Source organism: Corythoichthys intestinalis, chromosome 5 (genome assembly GCF_030265065.1).
Source record: "Corythoichthys intestinalis isolate RoL2023-P3 chromosome 5, ASM3026506v1, whole genome shotgun sequence".
Lineage (NCBI taxonomy): Eukaryota > Metazoa > Chordata > Actinopteri > Syngnathiformes > Syngnathidae > Corythoichthys > Corythoichthys intestinalis.
This window is the reverse complement of record NC_080399.1, coordinates 10238644-10266580: the sequence shown is the minus strand read 5'-3', so window position 1 is coordinate 10266580 and position 27937 is coordinate 10238644. Positions and strand designations below refer to the sequence as shown.

General features: G+C 38.9%; 1 protein-coding gene across 3 annotated transcripts in view; it reads left to right on the top strand.

Moving 5' to 3' along the window:
• The first annotated feature begins 202 nt into the window (after positions 1-202).
• The window catches only part of slco3a1a (solute carrier organic anion transporter family member 3A1a), a 90325-nt gene continuing 62590 nt past the window's right edge, over positions 203-27937 (top strand). The window contains exons 1-3 of one of the 3 annotated variants that reach the window (XM_057836126.1): positions 209-351; positions 1675-2308; positions 17059-17515. In XM_057836126.1, the coding sequence (XP_057692109.1) occupies positions 2150-2308; positions 17059-17515 (616 nt within the window). In that variant the 5' untranslated portion in view covers positions 209-351; positions 1675-2149. Of the gene's footprint in view, positions 352-1458; positions 2309-17058; positions 17516-27937 lie in introns of those variants that run through there. The other 2 variants (XM_057836127.1, XM_057836125.1) reach the window with 2 other exon arrangements.

The following is a 27937-nucleotide window of genomic DNA, read 5'->3' as shown; positions in this document are numbered from 1 at the left end:
AATGACACATTATTAGCTTACACTTAAATAATGCTGCGCAGTGCCTTCCCCACTGCTCGACCTCAAGTATCACCACACTTCACATAAGACAGCACACATCAAATAACATGGACAGCCACTACTCACGGTCGTGGTTGCCTCAACTTCCCATCATGCATTTCGATCATGACGGGTGTGTCATAACTACGCCAGAGCAAACGAAACCACAGTCGCATGCTAAAACAATGGACAAACAACACGAGCGCTGACGCCAGCTTGCCAGGCGGAAGTTTCGAATGACAGCGATTGATTTTCAACGCACGTCCGACTTTGAAGTGAAGACGGCAGCCAGATTTGCATGCGACAGAGATCGTGAGTTTTTAATCTCTGAAAAATAACCCACTACTATGGTACGAGCTGCTGGAGAAATTGTTTCCACGAAACGCAGTCTACTTAAACATGAACATGTGGATCAGCTGATCTTCCTCAAGAAAAATCTGCCCTTCAAAAAAGATATGGACAGTGATGAGGAATAAAAATGTGGAAGCACAGGCATAAGTGAATGACTTTGCTGTGTATAAAGTTAAAATAATGATTATTGACCTATCTGGCTAAAATGCCATGTCTTTATTCCCCCAATTATACCAGAGGTAAAGAATAATAGCATTATGCTTTATTTATTATTTATTTGTTATGATAACACTAGCAGGTTTCATTGTTTTGTTCTAGAGCTCCTGCATATAATTTTACCTTGTAAGATGTTTGCGTTGAAAGGTTGCACTTAAATTACCTACCTCTTGTGTTCAAAACACCAGGAAATACAGATTGAATTACTGAACTTTATTGTTGTCTGTCACTGGAGTTTTATTTTATTATCAATCCCAGCCAACAAAATGGTCATCTAGTTGGCCTTATTTTTTTTTCATGTCTCAAAAATAAACATACATTGGTATGAACTTTTGTTGTTTAATTTTGCTTGTAGAAACTTTTTTATCTGTTTAAAATACTGTAAGAACAAACAACAAATGTTTACTACCGTATCGTTTTCAAACTGTATCGAACCGTATCGTTCTTAAACTGTATTGAATCGCTCTGCCTTAAAAATGTATCGTTTTTGAATCGATTTGTAACCTGTGTATCTAGATACATATCGAATCGGCTTAATACCAGAGATTCCCAACCCTACTTTTCATGATACGCAAATTTTTTGAGATAGGGATTTTTGGGTTTTCTTTATTTTTTTTTGCCAAAATCATCAATATTAAAACAATAAAAGGCTTGAACTACTTCAGTTGTATGTAATGAATGTAAAATATATGAAAGTCTAATGTTTATCAGTACATTACAGAAAATAATGACCTTTATCACAATATGCTAATTTTTTTTGAGAAGATGGACTAGTAAGTAGGTTAGTTATAAGCTGTATGCGCATGATTTTTACTGTATTACACTGTCTGAGGTAAACTACTGCATTATACATAACTTTATACGCTTTGAATGAAGGCAGATTTACTTTAAAGCCCGGCATTATTTGACGTCATAAGTACGCGTCATTTGATTTTTGAGTCAAAACGTCACCTTCCGCCTATCTTTATGACATATTATTATTGTCACCAGTCATGCGTCCTCGGTCTTTCACTGTTTTCATCTTCAGGCGGTTGCTTTTTTTGTAGATAAGTGTCTTTTAATGCCTAGGTGGAGCGCTTGTAGTGACAGCTTTCATCCCAGAGAGTGAGCTCAGCCTCCGCCTCGCCGCGCCTCCTGTCCCGCGTATGAGCCTCCGAGGGGGCGGGGAGACGTGCTACAGTCCCGAAGAAGAGTTGAGACTGAGAAGCGAACCGAACCTCCGCGCGGTGGTCACTTTTCAGCCCCCATGGTCGTCTCGTGGAACCCTCGGGGAGCTCGCACGTTCGACGACGAGGAAGAAGAGGAGGAGGAAGGCGGTGATGTTTAGGCGACCCAGCGAGGAGTTCGGAAGTGTGCCGCTTAGCCTCCTCGAGTAGACTTAAGCCACAGTTTTTTCTTCTTTTTTTGTTTTCCGGGGAGTCAAAATATCTGACTACGCGTAGCAACGCGGATGTAGACGCCGCGAGCTGCGCTGCTCTGGCCGGCGAAGCTGCGCTTTACTGCGGCGGACCGCTCGCCGCCAACCGGGAGAAGGTGGGCGGGCATGCAGGTGAGGAACCGGGAGTCGCACCAGAGCGGCGGGGCCAACATGCTGGAAGTGGACGATCCCCGAAAGAAGTCGTCGTGCTTCTCAAATATCAAGATATTCCTCATTTCGGAATGTGCCCTCATGTTGGCTCAGGGCACCGTCGGAGCGTACCTGGTGAGTTATTAGAGGGGCGACGGTAGTGTACCTGGGCTCCCAGTGCAAGGCTGGTGGACGGGGAACTAACACTGTGTCACTTTTAGTTAGCTTTGGAAATTTGAACTTTAAATCATAGCCTGACAATGGCCACGATGGACGTCCCGATTCATTTAAATTGGTTATGTTCATGCTTCAATGCAAATGAGGACGCTTGACGTCCAGTCTATTTTGACTCTGTCAGCCTCTCTCAGTCAAAATGGATTGGACGTCTAACGTCGTCAATGGCAGCCAATGAATTACACGGGTAGCGTCTACAATAATACACTTATAGGTACATTGGTTTAAAAGAAAAATAATGAAATGGACAAAGGACACAGCCAATAGAAAGACAAATCAAAACCTTCAGAATGATAACAAATTCATGTAATCTCCATTGACAAATAAGGGTGTTATAGAATTTGAACCTTTATAGGGCAAATGACAGTTTATTATTATTAACATTTAGCATACAAGTGTGGCCTGCATGACCCAAAATGTGATCTACAGGTACTCAGTCACAATAAATTATAAATATTTTTTATGAATCACTATTGCATGTTTACATACAGTATTTCCTATGAGTAAATACTATTATAAATTAATAAAATGTTGATAAAATATAAGTAATATTGAAATGAATTTAAAAAAAAACCAACAATATATTTTGGTTATGAGAAGGACTTTATGTGAATGCTCATTTTTCAGTGCAGTGCAGTGCTGCTAACCCTCCCTGTCTAAATTTATTGGACGTCTAGTGGATTAAACGTTAATTTAAAATGAATGAAATTCTGATCAGAAGTGACCATAGCAGGGTTTTTGTTTTCGTTCAAACGTCCCCTTATTTTAAAAACAAAATCATGACGATACTTCTTTTGATTTCATTCATCAAAAGTAACTAACCTAATTGATTGATGAATTAGGCTTCGAAAACAATATGCAAACTACCCGATTGCAGTCAAATTCATCATGAGAGAGTTGTTTTCAAAACGTGTTTCTATTACCAGTTTATGATGACAACATTTTCGGTTCGCTAATTGCTTAAGGTAATGAGACTCAGTTACTGATCCACATACCTACTACAGAATAGTATGCGGAAAAAAAATAAGAGCCTAGTGAATGTACTCTATACAATAAGGAACATGGAGAACTATTATGTAAAATTAGTGGTGGGTAATCTGAATAAAATCTGAATCATGATGGACTAACTATAGAACATGGGCGTTTCTGATGGTAGAAAGTACACCAATGGAAGCAAGAAGTAGAGTTCGACTTACGCCTGCCATTGAAGGCCATAGACGTCCAATCTATTTCAACTGGGAGAAGCTGGCAGCGAATAATCACTGCCGTCTATATCGAAGTTATAACACACAAGAAGACAATTTTGCTGAAAAACAGAAATATTCACTGCTCGTTCTTCCTGTTCAAATGGTTTGGACTCAAGTTGCCATCAATGGCCAGTCAAAAAGCTGTAAAATCGAGTAAGACAAAACATTTATAGAACTAGCGGACCACTCAAAAGCAGTCAAATTTACTCACATTACCCTTAATCACGTTTTCAGTGTCATATTACAAACATACCTCCAGTTTCGATAATAATCCCTTCATTTGTTCTTTAGTTATCTTGAAATACCGTAATTTCCCGAATATAAGGCGCACCCGTGTATAATAAGCACCGCAAATTTACTTGTAAAATCTAGGGAAAATTATTGTACCCGTTTATAACGCGCACCCTAATTTTAGAACCAATAAATAGAAGAATACAAGAAAACAGCTTGTGTGCAGATACAGAAATGTCATTTTACTGACTGGTGAAACACAGCACAAGCATAGCGCATTGGTAGTTCAAAACATTACCATAAACTAACAATATTTACTGTAATAATATGATTTGACAACTTACCAGAATCTAGGAGAAAACAAAAGAGATGTGACTTTTCTTTTAAAGGCTGCTGTATAACTTGCTCGTTTCATCATGATGAATAAATGTTTCTTCCATGGATTGATACGGTAAAATGAAAGTGAGAACGTAAATTGGAAATCCGTGAGAGCTCATCGCTGTTGACACGACAGTAACAATAGCAACTATTGTTATTTGGGTTTGAGTTTCCCGAGGGACAGATATAGTTGACGGACACAGGAAGTGTGAGTGCTTACGTTTGTTATGGTCCGAGTTGCGGAGCTGCAATAAACATTGACTCAAATGAGTTCAAGAAACTAAATTCTGTGCTTAATGAAGAGTGGAAAAAAAGCAGAATTTAACACAGACGAAATCATTCGGCCGATTAGAGTGAAGTAATACCGAAACAAAATGGTGACGTCACGTACCGTAATGGTCGGCAACGGGTCGCCGCATACGTTTCTTTAACACAACGTGGCCGTGTCAATAAAAAAAATCGGTTTATATATATATATATGTAATATATATATATTTCTGTCTCCATCCATGTACCCGTTTATAATGCGCACCATGATTTTACAAGTTGATAAAAAAAGTGCGCGTTATATTCGGGAAATTACGGTATGCATAGAAATCTCTGTGACCTTTGACCTCATGAATCCCAAATGTAGTCACCTACTGTTTCAATATTACAAACATCATGCAAATTTGACATAATACCATAATTCATATTCAAGAACATAAACATACAAACCTCGGTGACCTTTGACCTCATGACCCCAACCTATAACAACCTCTTCAGTTTCATATCACAAGCATATCCTGTTTGAATTCTGATCTTGAACACAAACATACAGACATACAAAACAGAATATATCACGTCCGCCTTCAGTAGTTCACCTACTAACGGAGATAACAATAGAATAATGTCCCTTTCTCCTTAGTGTGCCATCCCTTCCGTGGAAATCATTACCAAGGAAAAAAAATGTTGGCTAGCTCCTTTAATGAAAGAGCCAAACTAATCAATGACCTCAAAGCGGTTTCATCTTAAGATTAACAGTCTTTTTTTAGGATGCCAGCATTTTATTGATTGTCCCACCAATGTCTTTCAAGGTTAACTCTTTCAGCTTACAGTATTCTTCTAACGCAACAAATATGATTAAAAAAGATACAAAGATCAGGCTAACTTGAACGTAGATTTCGTCCCGTAGGGCTCGCTTTACAACCTCAGGCGGCAAACTCGTCATTCCGGCATTTGCAATGTTTATTCTCCGAGAGGCTGTTTCCTTAGCGCGTTTGGAATTAATGGGCTAAACCCTTAAACTATGCTTCTGTTTACAGTGGAGTCGCCTGTTTTGAACGCAGGAAAAAGCTGTTCTTCCTTTAAAAGTACTTATAATGACTTGTGCGTGCAGAGCACAGGTAACGCTGGTCACAAGCAAAATGCTTCCTGGATAAAAGTCGTGAGACTTTACTGAATTTAGGTCACTAAAAAGGAAGAATGAGGCCAAAAGTGTCAATTGTTTGTAGTTAATGTGATACGGTATCTGGTCGAAATGTTAAAATCTAAGCAATTTAGATGAAAATGGGTATTGCTGTTTTGGAGTTGGACAAAATACATTAATGCAGACACAATTCATAAGCGGTGGCACACACTGATGCAGTATGTCCATCTAATGTCAAATGTATCAACCTGTAAAACTGATATTGTGTAATTACAATTCATCTTTGTATTAATTTACATTTTATACCTTGAATACATTAGTCAACCAGCTCTAAAATCTTTTATTTTCCAATCCATGTCACCACATCAAGTACAATTTAGCCATTTTCATCTGAAGCAGATATATTCTAAAATTTAGTACACCAGTTTTAGTATTATTATACTCTAGAATGAGCCTGAGCATATTAGGCCAAATAAATACACAAAAATAATTGAATTCTAACTAGAAATATCTACAGAAATGCATCATCAACCGTCCAAAGAGAATGAGTGCCCTCTAGTGGAGAAAACATTTCAGGACACAGGTCATTTGTATACTGAAAACATGATCAACATTGGTTGCCATTGATGCCAGTACACATCCAATCCTTTTGTAAGCCCATCGCGAAATGCAATAAGTCTATTTATCTCACGGGAAATAAAAATAGGGCGGTAATTTTCACGGCTGTGTTTTATCCCGCGTGTGTGCATACATCTGTGCATGCGTGTACACATGTGTGTTGATGGCATATGAGACTCCAGTTCCTTTCACAGATGTTTATTGGTCATCAACATCAGGAAACACATCTATATTAAACACTGTTAAACAAAAGCATTGCTACATTGAGGCTAATAGGGAAGAAGACAATGTACGAACCACATAAGCCTGCAATTAAACATTGGCAGTCTTCTCTAAAACGCAAACTTGCGGTTAAAAAGCGACACTTCAAACATGAAAAATCGCTGGTTAACTGCATTTTCAAAGGAAAAAAAAATGAAGAAAAAAATGTATTACCATAGATTTCATATTGATATTGACAGGACACAGTCCCCAGCCACTGCGCCATGCCTTCAAGTAGGGGCCGTCCCACACTCCGCTTCAGTCGGTCGCAGTTATTCTCTTAACACATGCAGCGATCAAACGCTGGATTTAGGTTGAAAAAGTACAACAGCTGTACCGCATACAAACAGGAACGATTGTCTCAGGAGTGATTTGTTTGAGAATTCAAGGTAATTATTATATTTTTCGTACTAGAGGTGTGCAAAATTTCCGATTCTTAGATTATTCGCGATTCGGCCGTGGAAGATTCGAGAACGATTCACAAACATCCAAATTCCGATTATTGAAATATGCCAAGTAAAGCAGAAGTACGACACACTCAGCGCGCCGCGCGGTCTCCGGTACAATTAGGGACGGAGCGAGAGTAGCTAAACATCATGCTTCTCATTACCCGGCCCCTCGGGTAACGCCAATGCTCAACTCACGGCTCTAGCTCAACTCATGCCACGAGATAAAAAAAAAAAACAACAACATACCTGACTGCCGCCGAAAAGCTGCGACAAGCCACATTATGTTACGATAGATATCATTTATATAGGACTAGATGCATTATAGCTTCGGTATCGTTACCAGCACATCTACAAAAAACTAGATGTGGGCGTTAGTAACGGCCGCCATCTTAAAGCAGTACACTTCCCTGCAAGGCTGTTGTTGCGAACCTTCCAAGCGAACCTAATTAACTTTTTATCTAAAATACTCCTAAATCGGTAAAATGTTGACTTGAATCTATCTTTAAAATAGTTTTAAAACTTTCACATGTTGAAAGTAGACAAAAGAGAAATTATGGAATAACAGGAGCAATTTTAACAACTTTAACGGTTGATTCACAACATTAAATTAATTGAAAGTAGTTTAAAGCTGCTGATATAGAATGGGGACTGGAGTTTTTTATTTACTGTTATTTTTGTATATTTGTTTACTGCTATATGTTAACTTGATACTGAAATAGGTGTTTGGTTTAGCCTGAGAGGATTTTTGAACAATTTTGGAACAAATGTACAAAACAAATTAAAAAAAAAAAAAAAAAAAGGAGTGGGGTGCATCAATAATCGTTTTATAATCGAATCGGAGCCTCTGAATTGTAATCGTAATCGAATCGTTAGGTGCCCAAAGATTCCCAGCTCTATTTCTTACCATGCACTGCATTTGGAAACGTGAAAAAAATCAATGGGAGGAATTAACCGCTACGGCATTGGTGCCAAAATTTGCAATATTTACGTAAAATACATGCTAACTGACCAATTTTTTTGCTTTTAACTAAGAATCCATACTGTTTTACGTCCATATCTATAAATACTTCAGGTATTAAAGCACTTATGCACAAGAATTTTCAACGTAAAAAGCTCTTTGTGTTTCCACTCGGTCAGCTTTGACGGATATAGGCCCCCTACTAATCGGCCCCGTGTCCCGTCAATATAGTATGAAGTCTATGGTATTACTGACACCACATGCATGACGAAAACAGAAGTACACTTTTTTTACGGAGTGTAACGCTTACAGTTAGCGGCTTAGTGAACGTACTTCTAGTGAACATTTCAAAATAAAAGCACGTCATGTTCAACATATAAATGATCATTTCTGGAGTTAATCTCATGTTCTTTGTTCTACACTAATATCTTTTTATCACTTTTTATGAAAAATCTGATTAGCAATGAATAATTTGGCTTCAAATTTGGTAACGTGCACTTTGCAGAACAAGATGACAGTCATTTTGGATCAAATACTGTACTGTGTTAACACTTTTGATGGACTCTAACTGGCAGAGAGCAAAAATGGCATTGGATTTCTCATCTATATTCTACACTTAACTAGCTTCCAAATGACTCGTTATGCATTCTCAGTGTGTTTTTTTATTTATTTATTTATTATTTTTGATATAGTTTGTTTTTTAATTAAGAATAACTATTGCATTTGAATCGGTGATTTATTAAGATGTATTGTCACTACATTAGTGGTTGAATTGGTTAAAAATCAGCAATAATTTATGAGACCTTATATCGCCTACTAAATTTTTTTTTCGCGACAGGCCTACCCACTTGATCTGGGAGAGGCTGGCAGAGAATGATCGCTGCCAAACCTCCCAGTTCAAATGGATTGGACATCTAGCATCGTCAATGGCAGTTAATGAGTTATTTGTTCAATACTATAACTTTAAAAAAAAGTTGAATGTTGTTAGAGGCCATAATCAGAGTTTAAACAGGAAATGCCCCAAAATCAATAGGAAGGAAACCAAAATGAACTGGACGGAATCAGCAAGCAGTGACCCAGAAATGCCCGTAAATCAACAAGAAGTTGAACCTAAACGAATAGGAATTGGCCCAAAGTGAACTGCAAGTAACCGGTAAATCCCCCCCAAATTAATAGGAAGCGACTCAAAATCAACAGGAAGTCATCTTGCAGCAGTTAACCGACCAGCAGAGCTAAGCGTTCTTTTAGAAACTGCTTTTCCTCACCTGCACTGTAAGAGCGTTATGTGTCATTACAGCAAACTTGATTTAAAAAAAAAAAAAAAAAAATCAACTGTCATTCAAAATGGTTTCGCTTTCAAGTCTGTTCAAACATCAGTAACTGTTAAAAGAACAATGACTGGACAAGCACCTGCCCCTCTTTGGCTTATGACGTTCCTGGATGATGAGGCGCTACCAGTAAGAGTCAGTAATTGGATGAAGGGATATAAAAGTGCTTTCTGTCAGGATGCCGAAAAGCCCTAGCTATCATTGGCGGCCTTTTTTGCGAGCTGATAATTAGCACGAAGACATCTAATCAACACGATGCAGCGGTGGCGCAGTCAAATGTCACTGGAGTGCAATTAGCAGTATAAAGTGTTTGCTTTTTTTAGTTTTCTGTATTTTTGCATCTAACATTATAACATAACAAAGAGTATAGCCTGTAGGTGCCACAAGTGTTCAAGTCACCCTTATATAATTGATACTGTAAATAGCAGTTTTAGAAAAACAAATGTATTCATATCAGATGTTTAGTCTTTCATTTTTCAGTGAAGTCAAGTTGTTATACATAATTCAGTAGAATTAATTAGTGACTTCAATCGCTGAATGTATCACCCAGGTTAGTTATCATTAACATTGCAGCCCTCAAGAGTTGATTCCTAATTTGAGATGCTCTTTGAACAATCACAGCACACCATCGAACAAAAATGGCTCAAAAAACGCTGAAATAATTAGGATTCTGTCTCAATTTATTCTCAATTTCATTTATCAACCACGATTTATTACTTGTATGAATTTGGAATGTAATGAACAACCTTACGTGACGTTTTATATGAATTTTTGAGGATTTTGACATTTTTCGAGATGCACAGAATGATGTATAAAAGGTAGTCCCTGGGTTACGACTAGATGTGGGAATCTTTGGGCACCTAACAATTACTGGTGCACGATAATTATTAGTCCGATAATTATCGGTCCGTTAATAGGAATTATGACGTCATCCCGATAAATCCAATAACATTATTACTAGGACCGATAATATGTACTGAATGTACTTTACAGTTTACACACTAGTATGGGAAATCAGTTGACCATTTGTGGGGCATTGCTGCCACCTGCTGGTCAGAATAATTCGCTGCATCTATTTTTTGTTACAGTAGTTTGGTTCATTCACTTACACATTGCGATGTTTAGCAGTAGCGTTGACAATCGTGAGTGCTTTCTGTTACGTTTCCGCCTCAGAAATATGTCTGTAAGTATTTTATGTTTACTATAACATATGGATGTGCAATATATGTTTACTTCTGTGATGAAGGGTCATATGTACAGAACTTCATAGGTTGTTGTGTTATAGAAACAGCCAATGCTTTAGTAGCTCAAGCTAGAGTGCTATGCTATACATATAATAGTTGTGTATATAAGTGTATTGTGCAGTTTGTTGTATATTGAGTATTGAATATGTGTATTTTTCTGCTGTACTTTCACAATATTAAGACGAGTGTCTTCCCATAAAAGCAAGAAAAGACCAAGCCTTGTGTTTTATGGAAGTGCATTCATTGTTAGCTGGCTGTCGGGCAGTGCAGAAGTGAAACGCACTGTTTTGTTCATGTCATTATGAAAAATCCGGTGAGATCAAAGGCAAATCTATGTTGAAACCACCACTAGTTTTTTTTTTTTTTTTTTTTTAAACCTCCAGGTGTTCAAAAACTCAGGTTATACATTAAACAATTATATATTTATTATTGGTTATCGTTATCGGCTTTGAGTAGTAGAAAGTTATCGGTATCGGTTTAAAAAAATGGATATCGTGCACCCCTAACGATTCGATTACGATTCAGAGGCAACAATTCGATGATAAATCGATTATTGATGACACCCACAAACCCCCCCTCAAGCTATTAGCTGCTTTCAATGTTTCGTACATTAGATACAAAAATTGTACAAAAAGCCTGTCAGGCTTAAATAAACGACTATATCAGTATCAAGTTAACAGCTCAAAACAGTAAATAAAACACTCAAGTCCCCATTCTGTATCAGCAGCTTCAAACTACATTCAATTAATTTAATGTTGTGAGTCAACCGTTAATGTTGTTAAAATTGCTCCCGTTATTCCATAATTTCCCTTCTGTCTACTTTAGACATGTGAAAGTTTTAAAACTCTTTTAAAGATTTTGCCGATTTAGGAGTATTTTAGATTAAAAGTTAATTAGGTTCGCTACAGCACAGCCTTCTAGAGAAGTCTCCTGCTTTAAGATTGCGGCTGGTTACTAATGCTGGCAAGTCTGTCATTTCGCATCTAGTTTTCAATACATGTGCTGCTAACGCCGTTGAGTCTGTCATTTTGCATCCAGTTCTATATACATATGATATCTATTACCTACTGTAGCATGATGTGGACGTAGTTTGTAGTGGCTGTCGGCAGCAGTCAGGTATTATTGTTTTTTTTTTTTTATCTAGCGGCATGAGTTGAACCAGAGCCGTGAGTTGAGCATTGTCATTATCCGTGTAATGACAAGCATGATGTTTACTCTCGGGACACAATGCAGTCCGTTCCTCATTGCATCCTGAAGACCGCGCAGAATGTGTTTTAGTTCCGCTTTACTTGACATATTTCCATAATCGGAATTTGAATGTTTGTGAATCGTTCTCGAATCTTGCACGGGCGAATCGCGAATAATCTAAGAATCGGAAATGTTGCACACCACTAGTTACGACGTACCCGACATAAGTGATTTCGACTTTATGACGCCGAAGTCTCGTCTGCCATTATGTCTCGAGTCATTTTTTTTTTTGTTAATAATGTTGACTTTTGTTTTGTGATGCATGCTTTTATTTCGGCGCAAGAAACGTAGAGCAAATAGTACACACAAGTAAGAGCGCATGTACACACTAAGAAGAACTTATTGCGCACACGAATAATTGATGATCTTATTTTCTTGCTTTGTAGCCCTTAAATTAAAAATAAAATCTTAAAACACTTTCTTTTTCACCAGATTCTGCCCGAGCGCGATTTCCGATCACGTGATCCGATCGGAGACATCCCTCATCGTTATACCTCTGGATTATTTTGTTGCTTGTATCCCTTAACTCATTCACTGCCATTGACAGCGATAGATGTTAAAGTTATTTGAACTGGGAAGGCTGGCACTGAGTGATGTTACACCAGCCCACCCACACAAGTTGGTTTGGACGTCTATCGTCCTCAATGAGTTAATACCGTATTGGCCGGAATATAAGACGGCCCTGATTATAAGACGACCCCCTCTTTTTCAATACTCAAGTTTGAAAAAAGACTTTTTGAACACCAAATTAATTTTTCTACAGAAAATAATTACAGTACATCTGAAACAAATGATTATAACAATATACTTGAGAGAAAAAGCATGTTATTTTGCCTCATTCAAATCTTAATATCTGAAAATTTAAATATGTAAACTAAAGTGCAATCACATTCGTAAATGAAGGGCTTCTGGTTTTTGAAATGTAAATAAACCAATGTATTGTGATAAAACAACAAAACTGCATTAACCATCAAAGTGAAGCCTAACTGTAACTGTAGTCTTGAAACAAATCTGAATAAGGAAAAACACTGCAATAAAATAATGCAAACCAGTTAAACTTGAGAGTAGCTGAGATCTGTCATGATAGAACATCGCTTCAATGATATCTGGCGCCATTTAGCCTCGTGAATGGGGAGAGTAGCTGAGATCTGTCATGACAGAACATTGCTTCAATAATATCTGTCGCCATCTAGCGTCATGAATGGGTATAATGCCTTGACCGCGAATATAAGACGACCCCCGCTTTTTCAGTCTTATTTCAATGCAAAAAACACCATCTTATATTCGGGCCAACACGGTACCTAAAAATAAATACATTTTTTAAAACCCCAATATTTTTTTTACCCTATACCTATCCTCTAAAAATGACGTGATCGGGGACATCCTTACATTTAACATTTCAAGTACTTCCACTTCACTGTCAGTAGGTCCATTGTGCTTGTCATAGTCAAGTCTGTGAAAATATGTCCTTTTACAACATTGGTTCTCCTCTGTGAGGTAATGGGATGTCCCATGACTGGGCGAGGTTTATTATGTTGCCATGCAACATGTTAAACACTCTTGAGCTGTGAGGTTGACGAGATGTAGCTGTGGTCTCTGCCTAATAGGCACTCCGCTCCTTTTTGCTCCTGCCTTCATGTAATTTATGTTTGTTTTAAACCTCTTTGAAAGCTGTCTGGGCAATGTCAGAGTGGAAGTGCACAAGCATGTTGAACTTGGCTTGACTGTTCCGCTGTCAGTCACATCTCCTGTCAGGCTGCCTGATTGGACTGGATGATGACTTCAGTGGCAACAGGTTGCACAGCCCTGGCATCGTTTCTACGAACAGGATGACACGTCGCCGTTTACATTCCCAGGCGAGGCCGAAGCAGCCGGCCGCATGTTAATGCAGCCTTTAAGCGGCGCGAGAAAGAGCGGCTCCAGGGCGAGGGACGTCGCAGCCCGTTCCAAAGTTTTCCATCAACTGGCTTTTTTGCCCGAGGACCTCTGCACGCACCGCTTCCACTGATCAGGCTCGCTGCGCTGTGATGACTTGTTAGGGAGGCGCTGTAGTTTGACAGCAGCTGCGAGAACAACCTGTTGTCACTTCTTTCTGTGGCAGATGAACACGGCTCTGCTTAACTCATTGGTTGCCATTCACTGCTTGCCTCTTCCATTTCAAATGGATTAGACGCCTTACCACAGTCAACGGCAGTGAATTGGTTTAGTTTAGTTTGAGTGATTCCTGAAAGGTGTAACGGTACATGTATTTGTATTGAACTGTTTCGGTACGTGGTGCTCGGTTCGGAACGGAGGCGTACCGAACGAGTTTCTGACGTAATGTAACCCTTACTTTTTGAGGCTGTGAGTCGATCGGGTTACAGTTTCTTTGTGTAGATTATATTTACTCCATCTTCTCTACTATGATGAGGACCAACACGGTACGACAGTATAACCCAGAAACGTCAACGGCCCGACAACGTGGCCGCTGCGAGAATGCAGTGACACACGGGCGTTAAAGTCAATCAGCCAATGCACACCAGTCGCAGTGCGGCCGCGTGTTAGACGCGTCCCAGAAGCAGCTCAACATGACGCACGCGAAAAGAAGGGCAGAATTTATTATTTGACGCGAGACACGACCCTCCTGCGTCAATACTACTACCGGTAGCTAGGATCGGGCAGACCGGAAGTCACTCGTGTAAAAATACGGTGGATCCCGTCGATTTTCAAACTAATATGCAATCGTAGCCCACTTTTTGAGTCCTCAGATCTCTTGAGTGGTAGATCGGGGCCCAGTTGACTTGTCTTTGTTGATTTAGTGCTGTCAAAGTTATACAACATAAGATATGCAATATAAACGAATACTACATCACATTTGTAAAATATAGACACATTAGGGCTGCAGCTATCGAATATTTTAGTAATCGAGTAATCGACTGAAAATTCTATCGATTAATCGAGTAATCGGATAAAACATATATTTTTAGGTGAAGAGCAATTATTAATATAAAGGAGAAAACAAGACATTTCATCTAATATTAAACCATTTTCAGTCAATCAATGTCTTTATTTTTGATGTACATTGTTGAAAACAGCCAACAAAACAAAAAACAAAAATGACTAATTCACTGCTTTCACTCAAAAAACTTTTAGATCTTATTAAAAAATATATATATTTCTTACCTTAAAATGCCATTATGCTTGATAACACACATCACTTAAAAGTTAGGATTTTTCCCACGTGCTTCAATTGAATTTCTATTTGTGTCAAGCCATTTTCAAGTTCTAGTTAAGTTTTAAGTTAGTCTAAACTGTAAGTCCTGATAGGATTTTGAGTTTTTGCAGTGTTCAAAATAAATATATGGTACAGGCTGTATTGGAGGACATTAGGGACCAGTGCTACTTGTTTTATCCAGCAATGACTACTGAGCTAAAATTGATAGTATTATTAAGTTTTTATTTTACACCCTCATCACTCCACAACGCTATGTTATGTTAAAGCCTGTATGTAAGACACGTTAGCCACGCATCGACAGTGGTCATAATTAATAGAAACCTAGCCCTCCGCAGGGCTAACGTTACGTGAGTTAGTGACAGTAATGTTAATCTTACTTATTAGTGCTTAGCGCTCTACGTCTTTAAGATGGCAGCTGTTTACTAACGCCGCTGACTCTGTCATTTTCGCATCTAGTTCAACATACATGTGATCTCTATGAGACGCATCAGACGCTACCTGCTACCAACGTCGCATCATGCGGCCTAGTTTTTAGCAACGTCGGCGTCGTTTGTAGCGGCTGTCGGCTGCAGTAAGTTTTTTTTTTTTTTTGCTTCTTCCTCTCCGCACGTGACATCAGCATGTCCCGCATTAAAAGTAGTCTGAGCAACACGTGATGCTTAGAGCTGTCAAAATAAACGATTACTTGAGGTGAATAAAATTACTCGGATCAGTTTTTAAACTCGAGTATTCGTTTCAGCTCTAAAACACATAATAAAATAAATAATAGCCCATTTAAATAAAATACATTGAAATGAGCTAAAACACCTGTAATTAAATAATAAGAATAACACACAGATTCTGCTTACACAATTAAATTTATTAATTTCTGTGTGCCGCTTTAACTTGATAATAAATAATAATAATAAAGCTTTTGAAAACCGTTCATAGGAGAGAAAAAAAATGATTCATTGAGGCATTTCATTTGTAAAATACATGTTAAAATCTTTGTCATTGGGATTGCTTTTCTCTTTAGCGCAGGACTTCTTTTGTCTTCTTTCTATCAGAAAGAAAGCTGACCAATACGCGGGGTCTGAAAGGCAAGTTGTTGTTAGATTATCTTTAAATACCCGCTACTTTTTGAGCAGAATTCTAGCTTTGTATAGGCTAATGTCCCTATTGTTGAAAGCACAAAGGTGTCTAATAAACAAATAGCACATTTATATTTTGCATTTTGTTTTCTTACTGTACCGAAAATGAACCGAACAGTGACCTCAAAACCAAGGTACATACCGAACCGAGATTTTTGTGTACCGTTACACCCCTAGTAATATGCCAAAGTTACTTTGTGGTCATTACTTTTTTGTCGCTGATCTGGTTCTTCTATTTTCGTCATTGTCAGAATCTAATACAGTTGTTTAACTTCTCAAAAACAATCCATCCATTTTCAGTTTAAGGTCACGCGAGTGCCCAATGCGAACCCACCAGAGACCGAATAGAAGCCATCCAAAATAACCATGCGTCTCCCATTAGGAGGGTTGAGCGCAGAGTGGAAAAATGTTCCAACAGTTAAACCACACGTTGATATTTATTCTCATAGCTACAGTTTCGAGGAGCCACTGGGGGAATGGAAAATTGGGATTACGGTCCCAAGGACAGTTTTGGACTAATTTTTAAAAAAAATAGCCTGAGAAACAATCTGACGAATGATGATTCACATGGTACAGGAATTTTCCCTCCCACAAGTGAAAACAGCGTTACAAAAACTGATTGTCATTAAGTATTTGATCATGTGATTGGCACCTTCCGTGGGAAGTTCTGGCGAGAGTTGATGACAGCTGGCAGAAGAGAGGAGGTTAAATGAGCAGTTGGGCGCTTCAAGTCGTGGAAATTAAAGTATGACTGGCCGGCTAATGGGAAACAGGCCTGTTGGCAGTGATGCACCACAGTGGAACAACTGATCTTGTTATTTCATCATATTCCAATGGAAAGGCAGCATGACGGATGATGAAAACGCAGTCCAACACTTGTTTTTGTCTGGCATTCTTGCCTTTTATTCTGAACTTAACCTGTTTTTTTCACCCACAGGTGAGTGTGCTGACCACCCTGGAGCGACGCTTCAACCTTCAAAGCGCTGACGTCGGCGTGATAGCTAGCAGCTTTGAAATCGGCAACCTGGCGCTGATCTTGTTTGTCAGCTACTTCGGGGCTAAGGCGCATCGGCCACGCCTGATTGGATGCGGGGGCATAATCATGGCACTAGGCGCCCTACTCTCAGCTCTCCCCGAGTTTTTGACGAAACAGTACGAGATTGGGGAAACGTTTAGGACGGACATGGGGAGAGACGTGTGCTCGAACGCCAGCAGCAGGGAAGTCCAGTTGGCCGAGGACAAAGTTTGTGCTAATAAGACCAACACCAACATGATGTACCTGCTGCTGATCGGGGCTCAAGTTCTGCTGGGCATCGGAGCCACGCCTGTGCAGCCCTTGGGCGTATCCTACATTGATGATCATGTCAAGAAGAAAGACTCATCACTCTACATAGGTGAGGCATATGTTTCATAAAGTGCTGGCAAAGCACAAACACCTAAAGCAGGGTTCATTACAGTGTTAAGAAATGGTTGCTCTCTGTTGAAGGGAACAAAATTACTGGTATTTACGTAGGGTTGTTTGGTATTTTTCTGATCAGAGTTTTTTGTGCACTCATAAAAGAGAAGATTGAGATCAAGGTTCGGAAAAAGATTTAGATCGATCTCAGTGGTCAGGCATGTCGCAGATGCAAGTGAGCAGATAAAGACTGACTGGTTTGGCAGATTTCAAACAGTCCCCCATAAAGAGTCAAAAGTTTGATAGTTTTCAAGCGGTCTATGACACTTAAGACAAGGAAAATCAAGGTTCCTGCAGGTCCTTGAAAAAGCCTTAAAAATATTGAATTAAAATCTGTTTAATTAAGCCTAAAATGTACTGTAAGATCATTGTAGATTTTGGGGTTTTGAGGTCATTGGTCACAGAGGTCAGAAAAGGAATTTCGTGATAACTTTAGCCTAGATTAGATTGGCCTATTCAAAATTTGCAAGTAGGTGTTACAATAATAGAAAGGGTCAAAGGTCACAGAGGACAGAAATAGGGCAATACAGTGGTACCTCTACATACGATCGCTTCGACACACGAACTTTTCGACATCCGACGTAAAATTTGACTCGCCATTTGTTTCTACATCCGACGACATGCTCGAAATACGACGACAATGGCAGCACCGCAGACGAATGCACGGCGAATTTTCTTGTGTGACAAATCAACACAGGTTTCAGAAAAGGTTGGTACAGGTGGTGAAACAAGGAAAAAGTTGACGCTTACCTTCTAAATGAAGATGCAAATGACAGAAAAATATGAGCGTAGGGTGGGCATCCGTGAAATGGCTCAACAATACATCTCCACGGTCCTCCTCCGACCATCGTTCGCCAGTCTTTATAAGTTAAGCTGACAATTCTTATTGTGGTAACATCTCCAGAGAAATCGCCAGCTTCGCCACGTTTTCATCATTTCTTCAACAACTTATTCAACACAAAACGCCTGCTGTCTGCCGCAATTGACGATGTTCTCAAGAAAGCATTGAAAGCGAAAGTAAACTTTCACCCGCTCCCCTCCCTCTTTGTCACGTCAGCGCCGTGGTGCCTTCAGGTACAGAAAAAAACGTCCGCCTTATTAGAACCCGTTTCGTTACACTATTACAGGAATTATTATTATATTATTAATCCGATTTTTATTTATTATTTATTTGTTTTGCTATATGTAATTGCCATTTGTAATAGTACCAGCAGTATTTTTTAAGGATTTAGTGCAGGTTTTTGGGCTGTGGAACGAATTAATGGAATTATAATGTATTCCTATGGGAAAATCCTGCTCGACATACGACCATTTCGACTTACAAACAAGCTCCTGGAACGGATTAACTTCGTATGTAGAGGTACCACTGTACTTTAAATTTGGCAAGGTTGGCGCTGAAACCATTTCCAGAAAATTCATGAATGCTAGGTTCATTGGATACCTATTTTTTGTCTTATAGCAACACCAGGTAACTTTTCAAACTTAATAAAATAGTTTCATAATATTTGTGATAATGTAATGTAATCTATACTAAAGAAAATTACACATTGCGCACTAACACAACACAACACTAACACAAGTTTGACGGTAATATACAATGGTAGAAACTAAACAGTTAAAACATATATAAAAACCCAAGTTTTAAAATATTGTGAAATGAATCGAAATCTGACGATAAGGGGATTTTTTTTTTTTCTTGGCCGGTTGGCACAGCCCGACTCGAGCATATTTATACCGATAAATCCAAGTTTGATTCATCCCTGGCACTACTCTTTTCAAACTATCCAGTGACGATAAACATTAATATGTTAGAGAAGGAAGCCGATAACTGATATTTGACATTGATTTACTCTAAACAGGTAAATACTGGCCCTAAACTCCTGATTAATACAAACTATATAACTTCTTAGTAGGGTTGTTCCGATTATGTTTTTTTGCTCCCGATCGTTTTAGTTTGAGTATCTGCCGATCCCGATATTTCCCGATCTGATTGCTTTTTTTTTTGCTCCCGATTCAATTCCGATCATTCCCGATAATTTTTCCCGATGATATACATTTTGGCAATGCATTAAGAAAAAATGAATAAAACTCGGACGAATATATACATTCAACATACAGTACATAAGTACTGTATTTGTTTATTATGACAATAAATCCTCAAGATGGCATTTACATTATTAACATTCTTTCTGTGAGAGGGATCCACTGATAGAAAGACTTGTAATTGTTAAAGGATTAATGTGACTTTGTATATTGTGACTAAATATTGCCATCTAGTGTATTTGTTGAGCTTTCAGTAATTGATGCTGTAGCCATTTAACTGTTCTGCCCAAATGCATGATGGGAAGTTCGACCATGACTGTGCAAAGTGGCACCAATTGATATATCTTCTCTGCGTTGGGAAATAACATAGGGTGTTAGGTAGTGGTTGATCTTTTTCTTTTCTTCCCTACATTGCTTCCCACGATATTTCTAATTGTTGAGAGAGGGATTGTAATTTAGCCAATTAAAAAGAGGCTCTAAAGGCTGCCAAAATTCACTCTACTCATTTTACGCTGCCTTTTAGCTCTATATATAGGTAAAATGGCGCCATTATAGATTGAACGCGACGTTGCGTGAGTGGGTCGTGCAGCACATGTGTTGATTGCGTTAAATACTTTTAACGTGATCGCTTAAAAAAAATTAATTACCACCGGTAACGCGATAAATTTGATAACCCTACTTTAAGCCAAAACTAAAGACTCTGGATGAGTGTAAAACATTTTGTCTGTAACGTTAATTCAATTAGAAAACGATTTAATTAAAAAATATATATATTTAAAAAAGGCATGTCCGATATTTTTTTGCCGATTCCGATACTTTGAAAATGACGTGATCGGACCCGATCGATCGGGACATCTTTACTTCTTAGGGATGTCTTTACTTCTTAGGGATGCAAATGACCAATTTCATGAGTGTATGATATAAATTTGGACAATACGATATTTGCCGAGATTACAAAGTCTGCTATGATTGGATGCCAAGCAAGGACTTTCAATGGATTTAATGTTATATATTTCCACATTTTATGCAACCAGTTACATTTGAATTAAAGCAATGAAAAATACAAAGCAATTTTGAGGTTTTCGACAACTTTGTAGCTGAAACTTTTCTTTCAGATACAAACGGTTTATTTTGAGCAAAACGACAAATATGAAGATGCAAATTTTTTTCATTGATGTATCAGTTAATCTAGCATTAGATCCTTATAATGTAATTTTTTTTTTAACTTCAGCAGATCTTTCTCAAACAGGTTCTCTGATCCGTCCCATTCAAAAAAAAAAAATGAGACAATGGACATCTTAAAATTGAGCTGCATCTGTTATTAAGTTTACCATGAATATATTGCTGTATCTGAGCCAAAATATTAGTTATATAAAGGCCCGATTTATTCTGTGGTTAATTTAAGACTTGATTTTTCCTCCCCGATATGATCATTCTGCCACTTTTCATGTCCTTAACACATTAGCCACCATTGACGGCGAGAAAGGTCCAATCTATTTGACTGGGAAGGCCGAAATAAATGACGCCTATCACTGTCAACATGTTAGTCCTCCGCCATCAGGTGCAATGTTTGCATAGTTTAAGTCAACACCGCGTATTTTACATGCTTGACATCCATGCACAGGCCTGTCTGCGAGTGCCAGGTGAGCACATTTTTAATCCTCCTAACAGCGCTTTGAGCAGCGGCGGCAGGCCAGATGCGGGTTCAACATCTTTTGCTTTACTCGAGCCTTTCTCAAAGGCGAGACGCTGCTGATGCTGCTCTTCAAACAAGCGTTCCAAGTGCTTGCAGTGCACATTTACTAATGCCCAACTGCCGGTTAGGGATGCTGCTATGATGTTTATCTTTGTTGTTATATAAAAGGTAGCTTAAACCTTAACGCTGTTGTGGTGATACTGCTATGGACACATTTTCATTGACATCTTTTGCAGTATTGATTCCACTTTTGAGGCATTCATTAGGTGTTTAACTCCTACTGCGGATCAATTGAACAACACTGGTTATTGAAGAAATGCTTGCTTGCATGCATTAAAATCTTAACAGTTGTATATAAAACTGCCTTCTAGCTACTATTTAGTGCAGAAAACAACCAGATTCTAATATAGGTTCAGCAAATGTTAATAGTGAGTTTATTGATTAGATTTGTGAGTGTAGTAATTTAAAACTGCAGGGTATCACTTGAAATCTTGGAAAAATAAATGTTAAACATTTGAGTTTTGTTTTGACTAGTGCTGGAAAATATATTCCATAACAAAATGTGGGGTTTAGACAACACATCCAATATTGGAATGAACTGTCAGACACATCCAAAAATGAACTGATGCAAGGGACAGAGAAATACACCCATATATCAGGTTGATATTTGGAAATTTGATGTATATCGGTATCGGTCTTTTTTAAATTAACCGGCCGATATGAAAAAGTCCATTTAAAACTAGGGATAGGGAGTATGGATCGCGCCATTTTTCAGAGGATCAGAATCAGGTGAAAAGGATCAGATTTTTAATTAAAAAATATGTATTTGTTTTTCTGCTTCATGCTCGTACATCTTCACTCTCCCTCCTGTTGCTTTTCTTGGTCAGCAGTGCATTGCGAGTTTTGCTTGTTAAAGGTAACGATGATTGACAGGCGGTGAAGCTTTGATGTTTCCGGACAAGCTTGGAAGCGCTACCTTCAAAGACGCCAAATGTGTCAATCATCGTTTAGCTTGTTAAACACTAGTGTGCTGTGGCAACTCATTGTGTGTGTACGCGGGTGTTCTCATTAGTGAGCAGATTTGACTGGACTCATTCAATGAAGCATTTAATAAAGACAAGCATTTTTTCTACGTTATTCTTGTTTAAAAATAATTCGCATTATGAAAGCGGCACGGTGGGCTAGTAACATGTTTAAAACTTTTTTTGGGGGGGGGGGCGGGGGGAACACTTTTTTTTAGGAGTTATTTATTTAACCTTTTATTCAACTTTATGAGAGATGTTTCTTTGTCTAGGAAATTCATTGCCTGGCACGGCCAGACTCTTCTCCCTGTATTTTTCAAACACTGTGAGAATAGTCTGGGACCCAGCCCATTAACGGCCTCTGGAGCGAGAACAAAATGAACCGTCCAGTCAGATTCGTTTATTCGCGTGACGTGTTCTTAATGAGCAACGTCACTCTTCCGCGTCGGAAGTCGTCTCCACAACAACACAGATGATGAACAGGAGAGCCGAGAATATGTTCTAATCCACGGTAAAATCCGTTTTAAATGAACAAAAACACATAGACACAAGTCATTGACAACAAGCCGTCTCGCGCCAGCCATGGTAAATAAACTTCTCCGTTCTCCGCTCGCGCCGCGCGAGTTGTCGCTTTACCAACGTCACGTCTGCCCGTCGCTGATTGGTCCACTCCGCTGTCTGCTGTGGCTTGCTCCGCCCTGTAAATTTGATGCGCTCATTGGTCGCCAGATTCTAAAGCTCGAACAGTTGTGAGTCTGGTGTACCAGGCTAGGAAAATTCAGGCGTTTTTGGAGCTATTATTTTTTGTGTGATTTAATAAACATGCTTTAGGCATTTCAATTAAATTCAGTGTTGGCATTATTTATTTTTTCAATGCCAATTTTTACACTTTGACAACAAATGAATATCGGCTCCAAAAATCGGTTATCTGCCCCTCTAAATACTAATAATCGGTATCGGTTAGAGCTGGGAATCTTTGGGCACCTAACGATTCGATTACGATTACGATTCAGAGGCTCCGATTCGATTATAACACGATTATTGATGCACCCCCCTCCTTTTTTTTTTTTTTTTTTTTTTTTTAAATAAAGTTTTGTACATTAGTTCCAAAATTGTTCAAAAATACTCTCAGGCTAAACCAAACTACTATTTCAGTATCAAGTTAACATATAGCAGTAAACAAATATACAAAAATAACATTAAATAAAAAAACTCCAGTCCCCATTCTGTATCAGCAGCTTTAAACTACATTCAATTGATTTAATGTTGTGAATCAACCGTTAAAAGTTGTTAAAATTGCTCCCGTTATTCCATAATTTCCCTTTTGTCTACTTTTGACATGTGAAAGTTTTAAAACTATTTTAAAGATAGATTCAAGTCAATATTTTACCGATTTAGGAGTATTTTAGATAAAAAGTTAATTAGGTTTGCTTGGAAGGTTCGCTACAACAGCATTGCAGGGAAGTTTACTGCTTTAAGATGGCGGCCGTTTACTAACGCCCGCATCTAGCTTTTTGCAGATGTGCTGCTACCGCTACCGAGTCTATAATCCATCTAGTCCTATATAAATGATATCTACCGTAACATTATGTAGCTTAGCTGTACTTGTAGCAGCTTTTCGGCAGCAGTCAGGTATGTTGTTGTGTTTTTTTATCTCGTGGCATGAGTTGAGCTAGAGCCGTGAGTTGAGCGTTGGCATTACCCGAGGGGCCGGTTAATGAGAAGCATAATGTTTAGCTACTCCCGCTCCATTCCGTCCCGAAGACCGCGCGGCGCGCTGAGTGTGTTGTACTTCCGCTTTACTTGGCATATTTCAATAATCGGAATTTGGATGTTTGTGAATCGTTCTCGAATCTTCCATGGCCGAATCGCGAATAATCTAAGAATCGGAAATTTTGCACACCTCTAGTATCGGTACTAAAAAACTCAGTCAACTCAGTCGATCTTTAATTCTGACGAATATATGTAACATAGAAGTGTCCCGATTACATACTTTTGCGCCCGAGTCCGAGTCACCTTATTTTGAGGATCTGCGGATGTCAAGTACCAATCCGATACGTAGACAGTTAATTAATTTATTTAATAATTTGATACAGATACAGATAAGAAAAAATATTTTGTCAAAGAACGATTTTTTCATGATGATGACGTGACGATGAAGAGATAAAAACATGGCTTGGGAGGCTAAAACATAACAAGACGAATGCCACTTTTCGTCTGATGAGACGACAACTAGATGAAAATGCGTATGCGAAATGCATATGTTCCCAATACGTGACATTTTCATATTGTACGTGGAGTACGTGGGTCGTGTCACTCATGTGAGAGGTTCTGCCCCCCAACTCCCACCACTCGCATCCCCACCGGTGTTAAGACGTGATTCAAGAATGCGAAGATTTGTTTTCTCATTTTGGCAAGAGAGAATATGTACCGTAATTTTCCATCACACATTAAATGTAACTCATAATGTTTGCATCGCATTCGCGTTAGCTTTAACATTTAGCATGGCAAGCGTTGTCTTAAAGAGCATACGACACCAGAAAAAAAGTCTTAAATGGCATTATTATGTGAATTAGAATCATATTTTGAGACGATTCGACCATATACAACAATTTAGGAAAGCACAGATGACGAGAAATTAGTCTTTTAATCTGCCGGTTAGCCACGCCTACAATTATAGGGCTTTAGCGTCCCCAACAGGTGGATGACGTCAGCGGTAGACTAGGCTCATTGGTTTTACTATTCAGCCCATTGATGGGGAATTGTTCAGAACGAGGAAAACGAGACGAAGAGAGCTGCAAAATGTCATTGTTTCAGTCTCTCTACTCCCAATATTTTTACAGGATATTCTTTTTATCCAAGTATTTTCCCCAATAGCTATATAAATGGCTTGAGAAGGACCAGTCAGCCCGTCGAGGGGGAACTATTCACAATGAGGAAAACGCGACGAAGAGAGCGGCAAAATGTCATTGTTTCTGTCTCTTTACTTCAATATTTTTACAGGATATTCTTTTTACCCAAGTACTTTCCCCAATTGCTAAATAAATGGCATGGTCATGACAAATAACTTGTGCTAAATGGAATATAAAATAATAAAAATCCATTTATTCAAGACGACATGGCAAAATTACTCCATAATGGTCAAAACAGTCGACTTTACCTTTACTGTCACACCTGCCGAACGATATTTTATGACACCTAAATCGGACATATGTCATTTCCCTTCCCCGGCTTCGGAGAATGTAAACAGACCAGAAGGAGTGACAGCTAGCCGACATGCTAACCCGAACCGAGGGATGTTTCAAAGTCTTCAAAGTGGAAAATCACACATAACTAGCCTGGATTATTTGACATGACGACCCGGTTGTCGAGTTTCTTTGCGGATCGGCAAACCGCCCGGCGGAGAGCAATTTACAGTTCGTTCCCTGGAGGAGGGTGGCTGGAATTGTTGTGTAGCTAACGGGCTAATAGCTAACTGCTAATGAGCGTGAGGATAGCTTTTTACATGCCTATCAATGATCAAACGTAAGTAGTCCTTTATTTAAAGGAATTTTATAGTGTTTACTTTGTAATCACTGTATTCGTATTTGACATAATACAAAACAAGATGTTTACTCACTTCCTTGTAAGTCCAATGGTCCCACAGTAAATATCCACGGTGAATGGGAACCTTTTGAAACTCCAAAAAGGCGCATACGCCTAACCCGCATACAGAATGATTTTTCTGCAGCCGTTTGGCTGGCTTGATGCAAAAAATAAAAGTATTAATCCGCAAAATCAGCTGAATCCTTCGTCCTCATACACAATGGTACACTGTAGCGTGAAGAGGACGTCTTCTACCGTACACGTCACAGCGCCCTCCTCCTCAATGCGAGACCGAAGCCGGAAGTCACTCATTTTCCTGGCGCGGGATTCAAAAAACTAAATAAATATAGCGATCGCTTCCACACACATCCAAGCGGTCCATATCATTCAGGAGCATAAAATACCGCGTGTATTATGAAATAAACATGCTTTTTCGTGTCACAAGCACTTTAAACTCTCTGACAACTTTTTTTTTCACATATACAGTGGGGCAAATAAGTATTTAGTCAACCACTAATTGTGCAAGTTCTCCCACTTGAAAATATTACAGAGGCCTGTAATTGTCAACATGGGTAAACCTCAACCATAAGAGACAGAATGTGGGGAAAAAAACAGATTCGGTATTCTTTTTCCTCCAAACAAGAGAACCTTTGTTTCTACCTAAAATTTCTATTTTGGTTTCATCTGACCATAACACATTCTCCCAGTCCTCTTCTGGATCATCCAAATGCTCTCTAGCTGGACGTGTACTTTCTTCAGCAGGGGGACACGTCTGGCAGTGCAGGATTTGAGTCCCTGGCGGCGCATTGTGTTACCGATAGTAGCCTTTGTTACTGTGGTCCCAGCTCTCTGTAGGTCATTCACTAGGTCCCCCCGTGTGGTTCTGGGATTTTTGCTCACTGTTCTGTTTTGACGCCACGGGGTGAGATCTTGGATGGAGCCCCAGATCGAGGGAGATTATTAGTGGTCTTGTATGCCTTCCATTTTCTAATAATTGCTCCCACCGTTGATTTCTTTACACCAAGCGTTTTACCTATTGCAGATTCAGTCTTCCCAGCCTGGTGCTGGTCTACAATTTTGTCTCTGGTGTCCCTTGACAGCTCTTTGGTCTTGGACATAGTGGAGTTTGGAGTGTGACCGACTGAGGTTGTGGACAGGTGTCTTTTATACCGATAATGAGTTAAAACAGGTGCCCTTAATACAGGTAACGAGTGGAGCCTCGTTAGACCTCGTTAGAAGTTAGACCTCTTTGACAGCCAGAAATCTTGCTTGTTTGTAGGTGACCAAATACTTATTTTCCACTCTAATTTGGAAATAAATTCTTTACAAATCAAACAATGTGATTTTCTGTTTTTATTTTCCACATTCTGTCTCTCATGGTTGAGGTTTACCCATGTTGACAATTACAGGCCTCTAATCTTTTCAAGTAGGAGAACTTGCACAATTGGTGGTTGACTAAATACTTATTTGCCCCACTGTATATTATCATCACGAAGTTGCCGTAGTCCTTTAGACTCTACAATATGTGCTCGTCTGTCAATGTTCATTCGAAATAGAAAGATTTGTTTATTTTTGGACTAAAAGTTTGGAATTTTAAAGACGAAAAGTGAGTAATCGTCGACCACAACTAGACTAAATTTTTCTGAGATTTCATCGACTAAAACTAAAATGATGACACATTTTGAAATGACTAAATTATGACTTAAGACTAATACGTATTTTTATCCAAAAGACTAAGTCGAAAATTAAAAGGGATGCCAAAAACAACACTGGTGTTTACCAACATTTTTCTTGATGAGATAAACTATCATTCCAGCACAGAGACAAATTAACTTAGAAGGTTGTGTGAGTCCAATCTGTAAGGTCCAAATTCATACACTAGCATGTTGGGACTACCCCTGTACAGTGCAAAAGCGATGCATCGGCACTACTTTTTGTTATCACTTTGCAACAGAGACAATAAGAGGCTGAATGGAGACTGCATTCTGGCCGCCGCACACGTTTTCTGATGGCG